The 20179-nt window shown below is 42.2% G+C and overlaps 1 protein-coding gene across 3 annotated transcripts in view; it reads left to right on the plus strand.

The window, feature by feature from the left end:
• Positions 1–18812, plus strand: part of CSNK1G3 (casein kinase 1 gamma 3) — a 144058-nt gene extending 125246 nt beyond the window's left edge. Inside the window, exons 11-14 of one of the 3 annotated variants that reach the window (XM_069753659.1) lie at positions 4389–4484; positions 10060–10166; positions 10900–10923; positions 17029–18721. In XM_069753659.1, coding sequence (XP_069609760.1) covers positions 4389–4484; positions 10060–10166; positions 10900–10923; positions 17029–17083 — 282 coding nt within the window. In that variant the 3' untranslated portion in view covers positions 17084–18721. Of the gene's footprint in view, positions 1–4388; positions 4485–10059; positions 10167–10899; positions 10924–17028 lie in introns of all 3 variants that reach the window. The other 2 variants (XM_069753643.1, XM_069753651.1) reach the window with 2 other exon arrangements.
• The last annotated feature ends 1367 nt before the right edge of the window (positions 18813–20179 follow it).

The following is a 20179-nucleotide window of genomic DNA, read 5'->3' on the forward strand; positions in this document are numbered from 1 at the left end:
GGTATATGTACACAGTGGACAGGTTGGCTCCTTACATCTGATCCCCTGTAGATAAGATGCTGATGGCCTATCCTGGGTATATGTACGCAGTGGACAGGTTGGCTCCTTATATCTGATCCCCCATAGATAAGATGCTGATGGCCTATCCTGAGTATATGTACACAGTGGACAGGTTGGCTCCTTACATCTGATCCCCTGTAGATAAGATGCTGATGGCCTATCCTGGGTATATGTACACAGTGGACAGGTTGGCTCCTTACATCTGATCCCCCATAGATAAGATGCTGATGGCCTATCCTGAGTATATGTACACAGTGGGCAGGTTGGCTCCTTACATCTGATCCCCTGTAGATAAGATGCTGATGGCCTATCCTGGGTATATGTACGCAGTGGACAGGTTGGCTCTTTACATCTGATCCCCCATAGATAAGATGCTGATGGCCTATCCTGGGTATATGTACACAGTGGGCAGGTTGGCTCCTTACATCTGATCCCCTGTAGATAAGATGCTGATGGCCTATCCTGAGTATATGTACACAATGGGCAGGTTGGCTCCTTACATCTGATCCCCCATAGATAAGATGCTGATGGCCTATCCTGGGTATATGTACACAAAGGACAGGTTGGCTCCTTACATCTGATCCCCTGTAGATAAGATGCTGATGGCCTATCCTGGGTATATGTACACAAAGGACAGGTTGGCTCCTTACATCTGATCCCCTGTAGATAAGATGCTGATGGCCTATCCTGAGTATATGTACACAATGGGCAGGTTGGCTCCTTACATCTGATCCCCCATAGATAAGATGCTGATGGCCTATCCTGAGTATATGTACACAGAGGACAGGATGGCTCCTTACATCTGATCCCCTGTAGATAAGATGCTGATGGCCTATCCTGAGTATATGTACGCAGTGGACAGGTTGGCTCCTTACATCTGATCCCCTGTAGATAAGATGCTGATGGCTTATCCTGAGTATATGTACACAGTGGGCAGGTTGGCTCCTTACATCTGATCCCCTGTAGATAAGATGCTGATGGCTTATCCTGAGTATATGTACACAGTGGACAGGATGGCTCCTTACATCTGATCCCCTGTAGATAAGATGCTGATGGCCTATTCTGAGTATATGTACACAGAGGACAGGTTGGCTCCTTACATCTGATCCCCTGTAGATAAGATGCTGATGGCCTATCCTGGGTATATGTACACAGAGGACAGGTTGGCTCCTTACATCTGACCCCCTGTAGATAAGATGCTGATGGCCTGTGCTGGGTATATGTACGCAGTGGGCAGGTTGGCTCCTTACATCTGATCCCCTGTAGATAAGATCTGATGGCCTATCCTGGGTATATGTACACAGTGGGCAGGTTGGCTCCTTACATCTGATCCCCTGTAGATAAGATCTGATGGCCTATCCTGGGTATATGTACACAAAGGACAGGTTGGCTCCTTACATCTGATCCCCCATAGATAAGATGCTGATGGCCTATCCTGGGTATATGTACGCAGTGGACAGGTTGGCTCCTTACATCTGATCCCCTGTAGAAAAGATGCTGATGGCCTATCCTGGGTATATGTACGCAGTGGGCAGGTTGGCTCCTTACATCTGATCCCCTGTAGAAAAGATGCTGATGGCCTATCCTGGGTATATGTACACAGCGGACAGGTTGGCTCCTTACATCTGATCCCCTGTAGATAAGATGCTTATGGCCTATCCTGGGTATATGTACGCAGTGGGCAGGTTGGCTCCTTACATCTGATCCCCTGTAGATAAGATGCTGATGGCCTATCCTGGGTATATGTACGCAGTGGGCAGGTTGGCTCCTTACATCTGATCCCCTGTAGATAAGATACTGATGGCCTGTGCTGGGTATATGTACACAGAGGACAGGATGGCTCCTTACATCTGATCCCCTGTAGATAAGATGCTGATGGCCTGTGCTGGGTATATGTACACAGTGGGCAGGTTGGCTCCTTACATCTGATCCCCTGTAGATAAGATGCTGATGGCCTATCCTGGGTATATGTACACAGAGGACAGGTTGGCTCCTTACATCTGATCCCCTGTTGATAAGATGCTGATGGCCTATCCTGGGTATATGTACTCAGTGGACAGGTTGGCTCCTTACATCTGATCCCCTGTAGATACGATGCCGATGGCCTATCCTGAGTATATGTACGCAGTGGGCAGGTTGGCTCCTTACATCTGATCCCCTATTGATAAGATGCTGATGGCCTATCCTGGGTATATGTCCTCTGTATCAGATTGTGGAACCTGGGACACCACCAAACTGGATGTACACAATGTACAGGTTGGCTCCTTACAGCTGATCCACCACCCCCCATTGATGAGATGCTGATGGTCCTATGACCTGAGGATAGGTCATCAATATAAGAAGAAAGAGACAACCTATTTAAAGGGAAGCTGTCGGCTAATGTATGCTACATATGCTACAGCAGGCCGCATGTGTTGGAGCTTGGAAAGTGTTGTTCATTCACCTCAAGGAGTTATTTTTCGTTAACTGGAAATTTTAAATAGTTTTGTCTTTTGTAAATGCGCTTTTGAATGATGACCTACAGTGTTTATACAGTTCCTATGAATAATTGATACTATACTGCCTTTCTTACTAGTTTCTGCTCAAAAAATGATCATCCTCACCTCTGAGACATAGTTGGTTAGTGACATGACTGTAAGCCCTGGACGAATCTCCTTACGTCAAGGAGAACCTTATAACCGGCTCTATAGAGCACAGACTTGCTGTAGATTTGTGGTAGGTATCTCGAGGGGGTTTCTGCATTCTGTGCAGTAAGGGAGCACTCATTTTACAAACATATCCTTATCGCCTTGCACTACAGAAAGTAAAATGGTATTTATAGCACTGCCGTCGTTTTGGGACCATTTCCAGTAAAACTGTAATTATTGTCGGATTGTATTCTTTGGAGGTGTATGCAACATGTACAGTAAAATAGTACTTATTTTAGAGCTGCAGGGCTCGCATGAGAGCAGGGAATACAGTAGGCGTTACATCTGTGTAGTAGTCCTGCTTTTTTTTTTTTTTAAATTGGGCAATTTTCTAAAATGTCAATTCAAAATGTCCTCCTTTTCTTGCTGCTGTAGTGTTTCAGGAAGTCCTCCACACAGCTGGCTGGTCTATGAAATCTGCCATACATTTTTCATGAGAAAAGGGAATGATAAAGTACATGACAGATCAGAGTGTGGAAAGGGGGGAAGCATCTATGTTCTCAGGTAGGGCAGAGAATACAAGCCGCAGATGGGGAAGAAGGCACATGAATCTGCACTCATTCCCAGCATGAAGCTGTGTGGATACTAGTGAAGACTGCAGCACACCGGATATCGATCACAAGTCAAGTATCAGGTTACAGCTCTAAGTATCTTACCGTTCAGTCAGCGCATGGTAAATGACAACATCTCGCGCTTTCACAGTGAGATGGGGAGGGCAAAGGGTTGTGGACCCCTCTCTGCACGCATGGATCTCATAACCCAATCATTTGGGCCCAACTTTTCCTAGAGATGCGGCCTTTTTCATGGGCTGTAGGGAGTTTCCTGCGTATATTTAGTAAGATCCCCAGTCTGGGCCTGTGCACTCATATTAAATAAAGAAGGGCAGCCCCAGATTCGTGATGGGCACCCTTCTTGTATTGTATGCAGTAACCAGGTATTTATTGTGCAGACATGAGGGGGTACGAATACTGGTGTAACTTACGGCTTACACAGCAGTACACTACATTTCCCCTATATATTCAGCCGTAAGTTCTAGTAATACCGCTGACCCGCAGAAGACCTGATAGTCCCCATAGATGACGCCCCCTTGTCACTTTTACAAATATGCCGTTTCATCCATTAGTACAGAAGAGTTGGTGAGACACATCATGTTAGAGCTCAGTTTATTACCATTCACCCTTATTTAACATGATTTTTTTGCTCATTAAAATGTCCCATTACGTGTCATCCATAGTCTCCTGGGTCTTTTGTATAAATATATGCATTTTTGCACGTGTGTGACCGTCCACATGTGTACATTGCAGTATATTTATACAGGTTGTCATATCTGCGCAGACTTGTGTCTGGACACGGCACAACCTTTGGCTCCGCATCTTTGCAAGGAGCGGACGGCGTGACCCAGAGCTGCAATAAAGCCCAACCCGACTGGACTCCACTAACCGTGTCCTTCTGCTTCTCTAGTTTGCATGCCATTTTGTGCTTTAACGTGTAGTGTGCGCTGTGATTCTAACTCTGCTGGGATAATTTGCTTGCTCTCTTGATTTAATTTCACATGTTGTGATGATGCATGAGGTGTTTAATATGTTTTGGGTTTTTCTCCTTCCTTTTCCATGCATGTTTTATGCATTATATAATGAGCAGTCGGCAGACCACAGGGCAGCTTGGGACTCCCAGCAGGCCAACCCCCATCACGTAAGAGCCCACCTAGCAGCTGACAGACATGGTGGCTCGGTACAGGTATTTTCTGCTTCTTTGCATGTCTGGCTATTTGCGCGCCCCCCAACTCCCGCGTGCCCCCTACCTCAGATTCCCATAGCATGCTTCTTGTCTCTAGCTGATGTCATGCCTTTAGTGTGCTCCTGAATGCATTGCTGTTCATTATGTGGTAACACTAAAATTTGCATAGTTTCTGAGACTTGGCATAAGTCTTCATTTTACATATCCAACTTTTATTTTTCCATGAAGGGACAGAATGACAGAATCACATTATTATTATTATTATTATTATCCCTATCGCATTTAAAGAGTTAACATATGACCTTAGTGGACATTTTATTTGTGTTCTAAAGTATAAAAAATACATTTTTTATAATTAAGCACCAACTAAAATATTCTTCCTCACGTTGTCACACTAAGGACCTGCTATTTTTTGTTTTATTTTCTTGAGATCTGCAAATTGTATAATCTCCCGGAGCCAGTTAGACCACAGTACCACTTTTAGTGGCTTCAGAATACAATCCAACCAATAGGAAATCTCTGGATTCATTGGCTTTCTGGCTCCTGGGCTTGGCTCAGGCTTTGATTTCATGTATTGCTATGCCCCAGTTCTGCATGTCAACCATCCAGCATAGTTAAAGGCAGTCTGTTATCACAAAATGACTGTTCAAACCAAACACAGCCATTTGGCTTCACCGAGGGTGCACCTTCTCGCCTATTTATGTTCCATCTGTCTCCTCCCTTTTCTGTAACACCAGAGAGCTGTCCATCATGGAAGACTAAGAGATGGATGCCAAAGAATTAGCTGGGAAGGTGCACTGCATTGTTTGGCCACATCAAGGATGCGATGCGCTTGGTTTGTGCAGTCATTAGTGCTGACAGATTTCCTTCAAGATAAACAATGAGCACTTTGCATATTTTGTTTCCTTGAATGATTACCATTATAAACAAACATTTTCTAAAATTGACGATCTCTAAATCCCTCCATGCACTGGTTTACTGCATGTCACGCACAGCACTATGTCATGGATATATTGATTTGAGCCTGTATGACTATGCAAGGTGGTACTGCCCATAAAACAGCGGGCGGGTCTCTGATCCCTTAATTATGTAACTTCTCTGGGCAGAAGATGGTTCTCGAAGTGAGAAATCTGGTGCTATTAAGGATTTCACTTTTTTGTTAAGGGAGGGAGAAATTACCTTGCTATAAAGAAGTAAGCCCTTGGCCATGTAGGGTGGCTTTCCATAGCATATCTGTACTTCAAAAAGTGAAGCACTTCTTTGAAGTAGTGTGCAAGTGGTGTGCTTAGTGCACTGTGGGCAGTCTGTGTCTCCATCCCTCGGTCAGTCGGACCACCGAGCTCCTCCCCATGCTTCATTCATTGACAGCGCATAATCTGGTGAAGTCAGTTCTGTCGATCGATGAAGCAAGGAAAGGAGATGGGCTGTAAGATTGACTAAGGATTGGTGCGCCAGACCACCTGGGGTACCCTGTTCTTAACTTGTACATTTTAATAATCGACTTCTTGAAAAGTACCCACTTAGATTTTGGAAACTCGGGCATAGTTATGATGGAGAAAGGCACTCTACATGGACATCTCCTTACTTTATTACAGAATTTTGCCCTAAAGAACAAAAGCAGAGAAGATGCCTACAATAACCAAAACAGACACTTGTTTTCTTTTTGTATTGATTATTAGATTATGAAAGCAGTGATCTGATTGATTAGATGCAACTTTTTGCCATGCTATGTGGCATGCTGGGTCACCAGCCTTTGGTACATGTCTACTGTTTTGTTCCTCAAAAACAGATCAGATACCATTCTGTCAAATCAATCAACCATTTTTTTTTTCAAGGGTATATTGTATATATGTGTTCCCCAACTCCGGTCCTCAAGAACCACCAACAGGTCATGTTTTCAGGATCTCTTTAGTAGTGCACAGGTGATAATTGCATCACCTGCACAAGCAAGCATTCACTTACCTGTGTAATACTAAGGAAATCCTCAAAACATGACCTGTTGGTGGCTCTTGAGGACCAGAGTTGGGGAACACTGGTATACATGTTGGGAACATTTTAACACTTTTGTGTGTAGATGACCTAACTGCTGTAACAAAGTAGTCTGGTTTACAGCGGCAACTCTCATACAGAGGGCCTACAGACAGCAGTGGCTCTTGCCCATACTCCTTAAGCCCCCGTCACACACAGCGAGATCGCTAGCGAGATCGCTGCTGAGTCACAAGTTTTGTGACGCAACAGCGACCTCAGTAGCGATCTCGCTATGTGTGACACATAGCAGCGACCAGGCCCCTGCTGTGAGATCGCTGGTCGTGTCGGAATGGCCTGGACCTTTTTTTGGTCGTTGAGGTCCCGCTGGGTAGCACACATCGCTGTGTTTGACACCTTACCAACGACCTCATGACAGGATGTCCCTCATTGAGGTCTGTTAATCGTCATGAAATAGCTGCCATGTGACATCGTTGTACAGGTCGCTACAGGTCGCCGCATCGCTGCTGCGTTGTTGGGGAGATCTCACAGTTTGACATCTCACCAGCGACCACATAGCGACGCAGCAACGATCCCTGACAGGTCGTATCGTTGTCGGGATCGCTTTAGCATCGCTATGTGTGACGGGGCCTTTACTTTCATGTCCAAATTGTGTGCTGTCTGGTACTCTCAACACATGTATACTGCCTCATCCCTTATCCCATAGTACAGGACATCCCTTATCACATTCTTCTCATCTACATTGTTCTATTTCTTTCATCCCTATCTTTGAAGGGATTGTGTTTAACATGCTGGACTGCAGTTACTATAGAGTTAAGGTACCTTCACACATAACGATATCGTTAACGATATCGTTGCTTTTTGTGGCGTAGCAACGATATCGTTAAGGAAATCGTTTTGTGTGACAGCGACCAACGATCAGGCCCCTGCTGGGAGATCGTTGGTCGCTGAGGAAAGTCCAGAACTTTATTTCGTCGCTGGATCGGCGTGTGTGACACCGATCCAGCGATGTCTTCACTGGTAACCAGGGTAAACATCACCGCTCTGCTTTCCGGCCGCTGTGCTCACAGTCAGTGCAGGAGGAGTGCAGAGAAGCAGAGCGCCGGGGACAGACAGCGGTAGGTAAGTATGAAGTGTTTGTTTTTTTTACTTTTACGCTGGTAACCAGGGTAAACATCGGGTTACTAAGCGCGGCCCTGCGCTCAGTAACCCGATGTTTACCCTGGTTACCCGGGGACCTCGGGATCGTTGGTCGCTGGAGAGCTGTCTGTGTGACAGCTCTACAGCGACCAAACAGCGACGCTGCAGCGATCGACATCGTTGTCGGTATCGCTGCAGCGTCGCTGAGTGTAAAGATATCAGAGCTAACAGGGACTAATTACAGCACGATTGATCACATCACTGACACACTAGGAGGAGGTTGCTCCTTGCCAATGGTTTACACTTGGGCCCAAATGACCAGGTCTGGCATCAAGCCATTAGGTGATGAAGTGTAATAGTGTTTTATTTTACATTTACAAAATAGTTTTGAACTTTTTAGGTCATCAGATTACTTTAAAGGTTAAACTGATATGTTTAAATGTATGAGCCCAAGTTGTGGGGGAAAAAGTGTCCTGTATGTGAATATAGGCATTTCTCAGATCTGTGCTTATTTTACTTGTGTAGGCTGATGCACACTTTTAATTGGTTGCACTGCATAATGGGATGTGTGTTGCATACTTGCACTGATCTGTTGGGAAACACTAAAAAGGAACATGGCTCTAGTGATGCCGAAAAGCTTAAAGGGATCCTACTGCAGTTTCAGAAAAAAAACAATAGAAAGCAGGAGCCTGGAATGACTTGTCTGAGAAGACTAGCCACAGAAGTGGGGTCCGAGCCAGCTTCTCCCAGCCCTAGTCATATGCGTTGACAGGTCCTCATAAGGATCACACTGTATAAAATGCCAAGTGATGACTACAGACGAGATACACATTTTTCCATATTTGCTGCAAATGGAAATGTCACTGATGGCTCCAAAGTCTAAATGAATGAAACGCTTTCCCAGTGCGCCTTCTCCTTGTTTTATCTTCATTTTCATGCGGTAGGGCATAATGGTAACCTGGCAGGCTTTCAACATATATTAGCAGTCAGAGTATTGTTCGTCGTTTTAGCCGTTTACCTTCCTGTATCAATAACGGCTTCTACAAAAGTGCTTCTGCCTTGGCATAGTACTATTAGAGCTGACAGGTACAGCTTACGTCTTGCAAGTACCAATCACAATCAAGCATTAGAAAAACTGTTAAAAAAAAAAAAATAATCGGAGAATTAGCCACATACAGTGCTGGTGTTGTAATGGAAATGGGGGCATTGCTTAGCTAGACATTACTTTTCCTATAATTCTGCCCGATTCTCTGTCCTCCATCCCCTCATTGACAGACACCCCTCTCTACGCAGATTTAGGCTGCCGTCAGCCTGCAAGAATAAATAAGCCTTTCATCTGCAAAACTGTGGGGCCGTTACAATCGGTGCAGAGTGACGGGCTTCTGCGGTTTTCAGCTGTGATATGACGGACCAATTTCTTTCAGGCTGCGTTCACATGCTGCAATCCGGGCCGCGGGCGGGCGGTGCAGCCTGTATAACATAAGTGTCGTCGGACTCCTTGAAGGACATGCCCTGCAAAGTCTAAGAAGAGTGCTCTCCAAAAAACGTCTCCATAAATGACAGACTGCCGAAATGACATGTGCCTTCAGAGAGGGCAACATAATAGACTTAACATTTTTAAGAATTACGAAACTACTTCCAGAAATCCAATTTTTTTATTTATTTTTTTTACATTTATTCTTAGGGTATGTGCACAAGTTTGGTTTTTGGTGCAGAAAAGGTCTGCTGCAAATGATCATATCGGCAGGGAAAAAAGGCTGCGTTTTTAACATTACAGATTTATTTTTATTTTTTTTGCTTTTTTTTTCTCCCTTTTATAAGGAATGAGTGAAAAATGCTGAAAGAATTGATGTGCTACAGGTTAAAAAAAAATAGTTTGATTCAAATCAGCAAAGAAAAAACCGGCATGTTCATAAGATTTCACTAATCTCATTTACTTTGCTGGCTCTGTAAAGGGCATAGTTTTTTTTTTACCCTTGGAAAACGTATGGAAATGGCACTGCAGAGTGTGAACAAGCTTCTTTTGTGGATTACAGATTTGCAATGAAATGTATTTGGCACAAGTTAATTGGACACAATTGAAGATGCCAATTGTTGTAAATTATAGCAGCAATGTTAGGTCATTGTTTGATCTCTACTTTCCATAATGAAAATCCATTGAAACAGTCTGCGCTGGCACAGCATAGGCCGATGGGCACTGGTGTTGGTAACAATAACTGGGCACTTTGTCTCCCTATTCCACTGTTTTGTGTTGGCTTTTTAATCCGATGGTTTCCTCTTTACAAGTTGCGTGTTTGTGAATCCCAGTCTATTTGCCTTTTCAAAAAAAAAAAACACATTAAGGATGACCACGTGGTGCACGTAGAACAAGAATGTGTTCTATTTGGGGGATGGTGTCCATAATGAGCATTCAGAAGCATGTGTTTATATCATCTGTACTGTTTTGCAGGTCGTTAGTTCAACAAATGGTGAGCTGAACACAGACGACCCCACCGCTGGACATTCAAACGCACCGATCACCGCCCCAGCAGAAGTGGAAGTCCTAGATGAAACAAAGTACGTCCTGCACTGCACCAGCCGCTCGCACTGTACACACTCCATTTTCTGTTGGGCGATCAATCATACCATGTTCATGGGATGGGGTAAACCTGGCTAGTTGTTCCTAGTGGCATCATTTAATTTAATCAAGGAAAGTTAATTTCTCTCACCTGTTATTAGGAGGTCATACACAAGTGGATTAATGTGAACAACACAAAACCTTAGTTTAATTGCTGTATGAGGTTGAAACTATGTACTTTTAGTGAAGATTAATTGGGTTCAGGCGAGGCTAGCCACCTTAATGGCTTCTAAACATTACTGCACTAGGCAAACGAAGCCTGAAAGCACAGAACAAAGCTTATATGTTCATAGATGGCAAAAGCGCTAGAGTTCACACACTCGACATTCACGGTCCGAAAACCCTCTCCTGACCCTAACTCAAAAGCCTCTTATTGCCAGGTTCTGGTCAGGAGACCCTCGGTCTGCCCAGACGGCACCCTACGTAGTCAGATGTGTGAAAACTGCCCAGCTGTTGCCTTGTAGCATACACAATATTTTCTTTATAATAGAGTTTACACCCAACCACCTGAAATAAGGTAATCTATTAGGGAAATCAAAGAAATGTAACCCGATCAGTGTATGTCACATATAACATATGTTTAAAAGCCGACAATGGTTGAATTTGTTGCGGTTATATGTGGCTCCATGTCTGATTTTTCTCCTTTTTCCCTTGTGTTCTCCCCGTGCATAGCTGCCAGAAAGTGTTGAACATGTGGTGAGTTGTCCATACGCAGAGGCAGGCAGAACAGGCTCCACTACAATAACAACGTTGACACAAGTCCATTGTGAAACATGCCTAGATTTCTACCATTGTTGCCTTTACCATCTCATTTTAATATTTCGAGCATTAATACTTCTCTGTTCTACGTGTCGGGAGCTGTTTTGCCTGCCGCAGTTTGTGTTTGTGTCCGTGGAGTAGCGTTTTGTGCACAATTGTCTGTTACACGTAATGTTCTCTGTTCACAGCTTCATCTCTGTTGCTTCCTTGATCTGCCACACAGGTTAATGTGTAGTTCAGTGTCCACCTTATCACAGTTCTTTGGTCTAAACCTCACTATAACTTTTTATTTTTTATTTTTTTTATAAAGTACAGTTTTATTTCTTTTGGCGCAGCATGTCGGCAGGCGTTCTTTGCCTTTGTGGGACACTAGCACTGTGGCGTCAGTAAGCTAAGGTTCCAGCTCCTTTGTTTTTTTTTCTCCAACAATCTGGCTTTGACTCCTTCATAGATGGCCACAAAGTAGAAATAGTAAATATACTATGGTAAAATAACATCACTGTATGACAATCACCGATTTTTACTATATATATATATATATATATATATATATATATATATATATATATATATATATATATATATATTCGATAGCATTCTGAGCTTTCAGCATTATTTTCCCAAGCCAATACTATATAAAATTGTTTGGCTTGGGAAAATAATGCTGAAAGCTCCGTATCGAAAGTAGAACTGTATCTAGTTTATTTTTATAATCTAACAAACTGCAAAGTGACTGAACAAGAGCGATCTAAATCAGATCAACACTTGGTGTGACCACCCTTTGTTTTCAAAACAGCTTCAAGTTCTTCTAGATGCACTTGCACACAGTTTTTGATGGAAGTTGACTGATAAGTTTTTGCAGACCTCTTGGAGAACTAGTCACAGATCTGTGGATGTAGGCTTGTCTAGATCCTTTTGTCTCTACGTGTAGTTTCAGACCAGCTCAATGTTAAGGTCAAGGCTCTGCCGTGGCAGTAGTATAACTTCCAGGACTCCTTGTTCTTTACGTTTACTCTGACGTTGGTTCTTGTTGACACTGTCTGTATGTTTGGGGTTGCTGTCCTACAGCCTGTCCTTAGCCTAAGAACTTTGAAGCCAATCAGACCACCATTATTCTTGACCAAATTTGAAACTCCTTTTGCTGAAACGCAGCCCCAAGGTTGCCAGGAATGTCCACCGTTTTCACTGTTGCCTGCAGACACTCCTTATTGAACCTCCCTGCATCTTTTTAAATTCCTTCTGTTACATCGAAATATTTAATATTTTCACTCAACAGGCGAAGCACCTGCAGCCCTTTTTTCCCCTCCTCCTCCCCCCCGCTCCTAGGTTTTTGTCGCTTGACCTTGCTTTGATATTAAAGGTTTTTGGCCACAGTTCTTCCATGAAGACTTCCCCAAACCATTGAGTGTAGCTGGGTCCCACTGGCTGAGTGCACTGCTGGTCATCTTCTGATTTTCTATGTGAAATAAACATTGATGTGTCTTTTTCATCTGCTGCACTAAGTTTCCTTTGTCAACTACTGATTCTATGATGCAATACCATCAGGAGGCATCTGATGGGCTCCAAATTTCCTTCGCAGCAGGACAATGACCTCAGACATACAGCCAATGTCATTAAGAAATATCTACAGTGTAAAAGTACAGAGTCCTGGAAATAATATGGCCCATAGAGAGCCCTGATCTCGGTATCAAGTTGGTCTGGGATTACGATTAGAGGGACAAGGATTTTTGCCAGCCTACATTCACAGAAAATCTGTGGTTAGTTCTCCAGTATTAACAGTTCTTATTCTAACACATTCTGACTCTGCAGCATTTTGCACAGTGTGTGTGTATAGTATATTTTTGTATAAAGCTGGAGTCCGCACATTTCTTCTGATTCCACTGCCCTGGGAGCTACTGCTCTCGTTTCTTCAAATTGTGTCAAAATATGGATGCTAGTGGGAAAACTGCTTGTAGCTGTGTCCTGATTGACAGTTGGCCTTCTGATTGTTAATGAGCCATTTAATTTGCCAAAAGTGACCTTTGTTGCCGTTCATGGCTGTAAAGCTGTTTTGTCAGTGCTGCACATTTCCTGATGCATTAGACTAAAGCTATGTGCACACATTCAGGATTTCTCGCAGAAAATTCCTGAGAACTCCGGACATTTTCTGCAAGAAAACCGCATGCGTTTTAGCCACGGTTTTGACGCTGTTTTGCCGCGTTTTTTTCCGGACACTTCCCAATGCATTTTGGAGTGGGAAATCCGGAAAAAAAACGGAAAATTAATGAACATGCTGCGGTTTTTACTGCGATGTGTTTTTTCGTGGAAAAAAACGCATCATGTGCACAAAACATGCAGAATTCATTCTAAATGATGGGATGGTTATTGTATGCGTTTTTTTGCGGTTTTATAGCGTTTTTATCGGGAAAAACCGTGAAAAAACCGCAATGTGTGCACACAGCCTAAGGCTATGTGCACACATTGCGGATTAGGCTTAGGAATTTCTGGTGCGGATTCTGCCTCTCCTGGCAGAAAACGCACCTGCCGATTTGTCGCGTTTTTTTTTGTGCCGTTCCGCAGTGTTTTGTGTGCGTTTTTTTTGTGCAGATTTGCTGCGTTTTTTTACCCCTGCGGTTTTCTATAATGGAATAGGTACAAAAACGCTGCAGATTCACAAAAAAGAAGTGACATGCTACTTCTTTTAAACCACAGCGGATTTCCCGCAAAGTGTGCACAGCATTTTTTCCCCATTGATTTACATTGTACTGTAAATCAATTGCGCATCTGCAGCGTTTCTGCACCGCAAAAAATGGCAGTTTTCATGACATTTAATTATCCATTAAGCCCCTTTATTAATATGTAGGCCTGTGTTTGAGTTGTTGTTGTTTTTATTAATTCAATCGGGTAGAATTGAGCAGCATGATATGCTATCCTGTCCATCAAAAAGCAACAAATGTAAAAAGCTGAAGGAATTGTAAGGTGTGATCATTTCACAGCAGGTTTTGAGTGTATTTGACATGACTGGGGAAGATGTTGTTTTATTATACAAGTGAAACCTCTGAAAAGCGGAGAGCGCCCCTCTAAGGCCTGTTCACATGTTCAGGAATTGACGAGGAATTGGTTAAATCTTAATTAAATCTGATAATATTCCATGTGTAATGCAAATTTATCTGGTTTTTAATATTGTGGTCAAATGATTCAGTTGGGTGAAAAAGGGGTAAAATGACGTCCCCTTCCCTCCCGAGCCCCATGCCATGGCGAAAAAAAAAGACTCACAAAAAAGAGCTTGTTAATTATTCTTGCAGATTTCATATGGAAAAGCAGCATTTTTGCTGCTTTTTCTCTAGAAAAAATAAATGTCCTATTTGCCGTAGGCAAATCCTCCATGTGTGAACTTGTCCTAAGGCTCAGTGCACACGTTGCGGATTTTGCTGCGGATTCGCGACAGCTTTCAATGAGTTTACAGTACCATGTAAACCTATGAAACGTAGCGTTGTTTATTCCGCAGCATGTCAATTCTTTGTGCTATTCCGCAGCGGTTTACACCTGCTCCATAATAGGAATCCGCAGGTGTAAAACCACAGGTGGAATCCGCACAAAATCCATAAAAAAAAATGTAGTAATTCCACAGGAAATCCGCAGTTCGGTTTACCTGCTTATTTACCAAAATCAGTCTGGAAAAATTCCGCAGAGTAATCCGCAGCGTGTGCACATACCCTTAAGCCTCATTCACACATCCATGATTCAGGTGTTATGTTTTTTCATGTCTGACCGATCATGTACATATTGTATCCTATTGGTTCATTCATACTTTGGACACTTGTGTGAATTTGGGCCAAGAGTAGAACAAAACTCCCGTGTCCATGACTCGGCCTGTTATGCCAGACAAGGAGCTGATGTCATCCGTCTGTGGATGTGTGATTGGAGGCCTCTTGCTCTTTGTGATTTTGGCTGCTTATCACTGGTTTTATGGTTTTTTCTGTGCCATCTATTATTTTGGCCTGTGCGCAGTTTTGTGGTGGGCAGGGTCGTAGTCATTATATTCTATAATGGCATTTTTGCTCTATAATTAACGCGTGTAGCAGATCAAACCACATCAGCTTTACCTCTTGTTCGTGTTCCCACTTGTTCCAATCAGCAGCAATGCTCTCCACCTTCTCTAGTAAGGCCGGGATCACACATGCGAGAAATACGACCGAGTCTCGCATGGTAATACCAGGCCCTGCCGCTGGCACTCAGGAGTGGAGCGTGAGGTTGCATAGCAATAAATGCGGCCGCACGCTCCGCTCCAGAGAGACGGCAGCAATGCCGGGTATTACCATGCGACGTATTTCTCGCATGTGTGATCCCGGCCTAATACAGTAACGATCTGTGCTCTGAAGACCACATCCGGTTTAATGCTTCCACTTTTATTACATGTGCTTTAGACGTGGCTTATGATAAAGGTGTAGAATGGCGCTGTGGTCCTTTTTAATTTCAAAGTAAATGAAGTGAACCATTGATTATTCGAGCGCTGCATTTCTATTGACCTGAATTCTAGGTCAGAAGAGCCGGGCTCAGACTGGTTTCCATATGCATCTGTTATGCAATGCTTCTCGCATCTGTTGCTCTTTGACAACTGAATCGTTTTCCCTTAGAATAACGCTGAAAGCCATAGCCACTAAATGTGTACATGTGAATTGCATGCTAGATGTACTTTTTTTTTTTTTTTTAATTCTTTTTTTGGAAATGATAAACTAACTAGACTGTTATATACTGTACTTGGCCCATATATAAATCCTCTAAAAGTATATATTTAATTACTTTTAAAATTTTTATTTCATATGCAAATGAGGTGGCTTTGGTGTACCTTTGGTGTGGCCAAGACCTCACTTCACATTTACACCCTCTCGGTTTGCATTCTGAGCCTTCCTCTGATTGTCAGCACTCACTTGGCCTGACCAAGCTCTACCTGAACCCTAACCGCGTGCTGCACACAGGAGGTGCATGTACCTGATCCTATCCTCCTCCTCCTCCAAAGACAATCACTACACTTGTGTGTGGGGAGCATTGGCCACTGGCAGGAAGCAATGAGGATAGCGGGTCCGAGCTCCCACACGGCAAGTGAGCTGCTGACTCGGTCTATAGGCACAACCTGGTTCAGGCATGGCTCTGTGTGGCCCAACGAGTGTCGATCGATCAAGTGTACTGCTTTAGGGGGTGTAACAGAGCTCTTGGCCACACCAAGGGTGCACCTAAGCCACTTCATTTGCAAAGTAATTCAAGTAATGAAATGTATACTGCTTTGTCTAACTTTTATAGGGCGAAGTCCCCTATTTCACGGTTTTAATGTGTTTCAGAGGTGACAGACACCCTTTTTTGTTGAGAGCTGGTAGGGATGGTCATTTTACCATAGCATTTAGCACTTGCTGCCTTGCAGTGTTACAAATAAACTGTCAGACATCTGATTAAATATTGGTCATAGAGAACATCTTCACTTCACGTATAACCGGACACTATTGGAAAAACGCTTATTATATGAAAGTGAAAAATAAATTGATACCTGCAGGACCCACCAACACTCCTCTATGTCGCCGGCCTGCTGGGGTCTGCATTTGCTGGGGATGTAATGGGAGTACTGCAGCCAGTCAGCCACACTTTTTATCTGAGCTGGGGCAATTGTGTTCCTTCTGCTTGGTTAAAATGAAAAGTCACAAAGAACTTTGCACAAGATTGGTGAGAGAATGTTGTTAAAGAACAGGAAATCCTTGGCACACACGTTAGTGAAAACAGTAAAAAGTTCCCATCACGAGGTATTTAGTCAAGTTGCTCCATTCTCTAAAATGGAGCACTCACCATTTCTGCCGCACCGAGGTTGTGTATTAAGAACCTCTAGAGGGACTGAATGGGAAAAGAACGGCAGGGTATTAGATTTTGTGTTCCCCGTGAATGTTGAGTCCAGAGAACATGCGTTTGTATTCACCATAGTGGTTTTCTCTAGATGTTTGTGCATGCCAAGTTCACTTCATAAGTCTAGCATTGTAACCCATGACCGTTCCTAATGGCTTGTTACTGTTTTTTTAGGTGCTGTTGTTTTTTCAAGAGGAGGAAAAGGAAAACTATTCAACGTCACAAATGACTCTGGAGAAGGGCAGACCATGGGGAATTACTCACTTGTTCATCTGCTGTCCTGTGATCACAAACGTCATCTCCACAACGACCACGTTTCTTTCTTCTTCATGCGTCTTTCACCATTACAAAATATCATGTTCCCATGCTTCTGTTTGATTGTTTTACATTTTACGTCCAACCTTTTTAGAAGCTTTAAAGTTTTGTCATGTTAGTGTTCTTTCAATGGACCAATGAATACCTGTCTTCAGCCAAAAGTAGTTGCACCACCCTTGGGAACGATGAGCTGTTCATAGTTGGATAACTCTGCAAGAGGCCATTTTGCGTACAAGTAAAGGATAAGGACTGTTTGCTAAAGCTTTAATATAACACACTAAAAGTCTTAACCCTTGGAGATTTGCAGTTTGATGTTGTCGAGAGTCACAGTATTACTGAAATGGTACTGCATTAGTCGATGATCGCATTGCCTTTTTCTCCACCATGTGAATGGTACAGCCGCCGGCCAGAGGTACCGAGGATGAACCCGTCTAAGAGCAACATTCAAAGCAGTCGGAAACTGACTCCAACGAAACGCATCAAATTGTTTAATGTTGTACCTCTTTCAGTGATGGAGAGAAGTGGAAGCCACAAGAACAGCAATCCTTAGTGTATATTACTGTATAAGGAAAGGTGGGCTTCACGGTAATGTCTAGAAAAATGATATGGTCATTGTAAAGAAACTGATGTAAGGAAATAAACACTACATGGAGGAGAGTGGGGTTAAGAATAACTGAATTATGCATAGTCTAGCTGGAGAGCACTTTGTTACTGCTCGATGCAGAAGAGCTTATTACTCCGTTGGTGGCAATCTCCAGATCCCTCGTGGTTGGAGTGTAAACCAATGTCTTCTGGCACGGAGCAGCTCCACTGATGGAGGCTTCACTGCCCTCCACATACCTACACTTAGTTGGTGCTTTCAGATCCATTCTCACCTTGACCCAACTTCTGCAGCTGTTGTAGAGCATGTGGAAAGAAATTAGCCTGACACTTCATTCTCCGTAGGTTTCTTCTGTTATAGAAGAAGCGTCTACATAATGGGAGACTGGCTTTTTCTACTCTTGTCTTTTTTTTTTTCTTCTTCCATTTTTGCGGAGTGAGGAGGTGACCTACATAATTTAATCATTTAAAAATTGTTACAAAGTCCAGCAGTAAATGTTCTGACACAGAACTTTGTAGCCTCAGAGTCCTGAAGCCATGATGATTTTTTGTTAAACTGGTGGACTGTCCGAAGTTTTCTTGAGATTTTTTTTTTTTTCTTTTTTTTTTCATGGGGAAGTGGCTAAAACAAATACATTAACCAAACTATGGTTAATTTATGTAAAAAGACAAAAAAAAAAAATCTACAAAAGTCAATTAGATCGAACCTGTATTTTTTTTTCCCCCCCCCATGTATTTCCATGCACGCCCTATGGTTAATTTATTTATTTTTTAAGTCTGGTTTGTGGTAACATTAAACAATGTGTATTGCAGAGAAAAAAATGCACATCTTTGAGTTCATTATTGCATTTACAGGGATTTTAATTGTAATTTGTAATTTATTTTGGTTAACAACCAAGAGTGCAGTGCTTCTTTTTGATCGTTTATGCGCTCACATAAAACGCTGAAAATTACTGATCTGATGGTTGTTTATTTTCACTGTCGCTGTACATTACTTTTTTTTTTTTTTTTTTACATTGGTCAAATACATGAATTCAACCCTCTATCAACTACAATATCCATACTGCAATTCTCAGTCTGCCTTGTTTGTGTTATTGTCTTAATCTCAAGAATGATATATAAATATATATATATAAATATAAATACATATATATTTTTTTTTTCGTTATGAAAGATGAGAGTTGTGGCCATTCTAATGTGAAATCACTTCTGTCTCTACAGTATTTGACCAAATTTTGTTGCACCATATTGTAAATACATGCAGCAACTTGTGTTTCTTATAAGACCTCTATTTCTTTTGTTTCTTGGTAGACCTTTCTTTTGTGTGGAGAGAAGAAGCTATTTGGCCTGTACAGTGTTTATATGATCTGAGCTCATCACACATAACAAGGAAATGTGTATATTAATCCAATTGTGGACTTCAGATATTTAAAATACAAAACCCTTTATTTGCTGCAATGACCAGTATGTAGACATTTTGCTTTTTAGCAATATTTAAGTGCTCCATTTACTGCCGTTTAAAGGGGATTTTTTTTCTCTTTGGCAGCACAAAACTGGTCAATAATAGGTAATGCAGGTATGTTCAGGTTAAGCCAACGATGTTTTGCATTTATATGCTTTTTCCCTGTCTATACTAATGAAGTCAACATTGCCTGAATGTTAAAATAATGAAATACATCCCTGTTTAAAAAGTATGTAACTGAAGAAATAAAAAATAAAGGTAGTTTTTTTTTTTTTAACTTGCCGGGTTTTTTTTTTTTTTTTGATTCTTAGAAGACTACTCTAGTTTATTGGTTGTCTTTATCAAGGCAGATACCTGAACCCATGTGTCCTTGTCTTAGTGAAAAGAAATGGAGTCTTTTTGGTATTGTCAGATGAATATTTTTAAGAGGTTATCGCCTCTAAACCCCTTTCACAACCTTGGACGTATAGATACAGTGGCATGTAAAAGTTTGAGCACCCCTGGTCAAAATTACGTTTATTGTGAACAGTTAAGCAAGTTGAAGACTGATCTGTAAAAGACCGAACTTTAAAGATGACACCTCTCCTTTGTATTTTAGGGAAAAAATATACAGGTGCTTCTCACAAAATTAGAATATCATTTCTTCAAAACAAAAAGTAAAAATCATATATCATATGGAGTCTTTACAAATGGCGATCTATTTCAAATATTTATTTCTGGTTAAGCTCAGTGATTATGGCTTACAGCCAAAGAAAACCCAAAAGTCATTATCTCGGTAAATTAGAATACTTTATAACACCAGCTTGAAAAATTATTTTAAAATCCAAAATGTTGGCCTACTGAAATGTATGTTCAGTAAATGCACTCAATACTTGGTCAGGGCTTCTTTTGCGTCAATGCGGCGTGGCATGGAGGTGATCAGCCTGTGGCACTGTTGAGGTGTTATGG

The sequence above is a fragment of the Ranitomeya imitator genome, chromosome 1 (genome assembly GCF_032444005.1).
Source record: "Ranitomeya imitator isolate aRanImi1 chromosome 1, aRanImi1.pri, whole genome shotgun sequence".
In the NCBI taxonomy this organism is placed as follows: domain Eukaryota; kingdom Metazoa; phylum Chordata; class Amphibia; order Anura; family Dendrobatidae; genus Ranitomeya; species Ranitomeya imitator.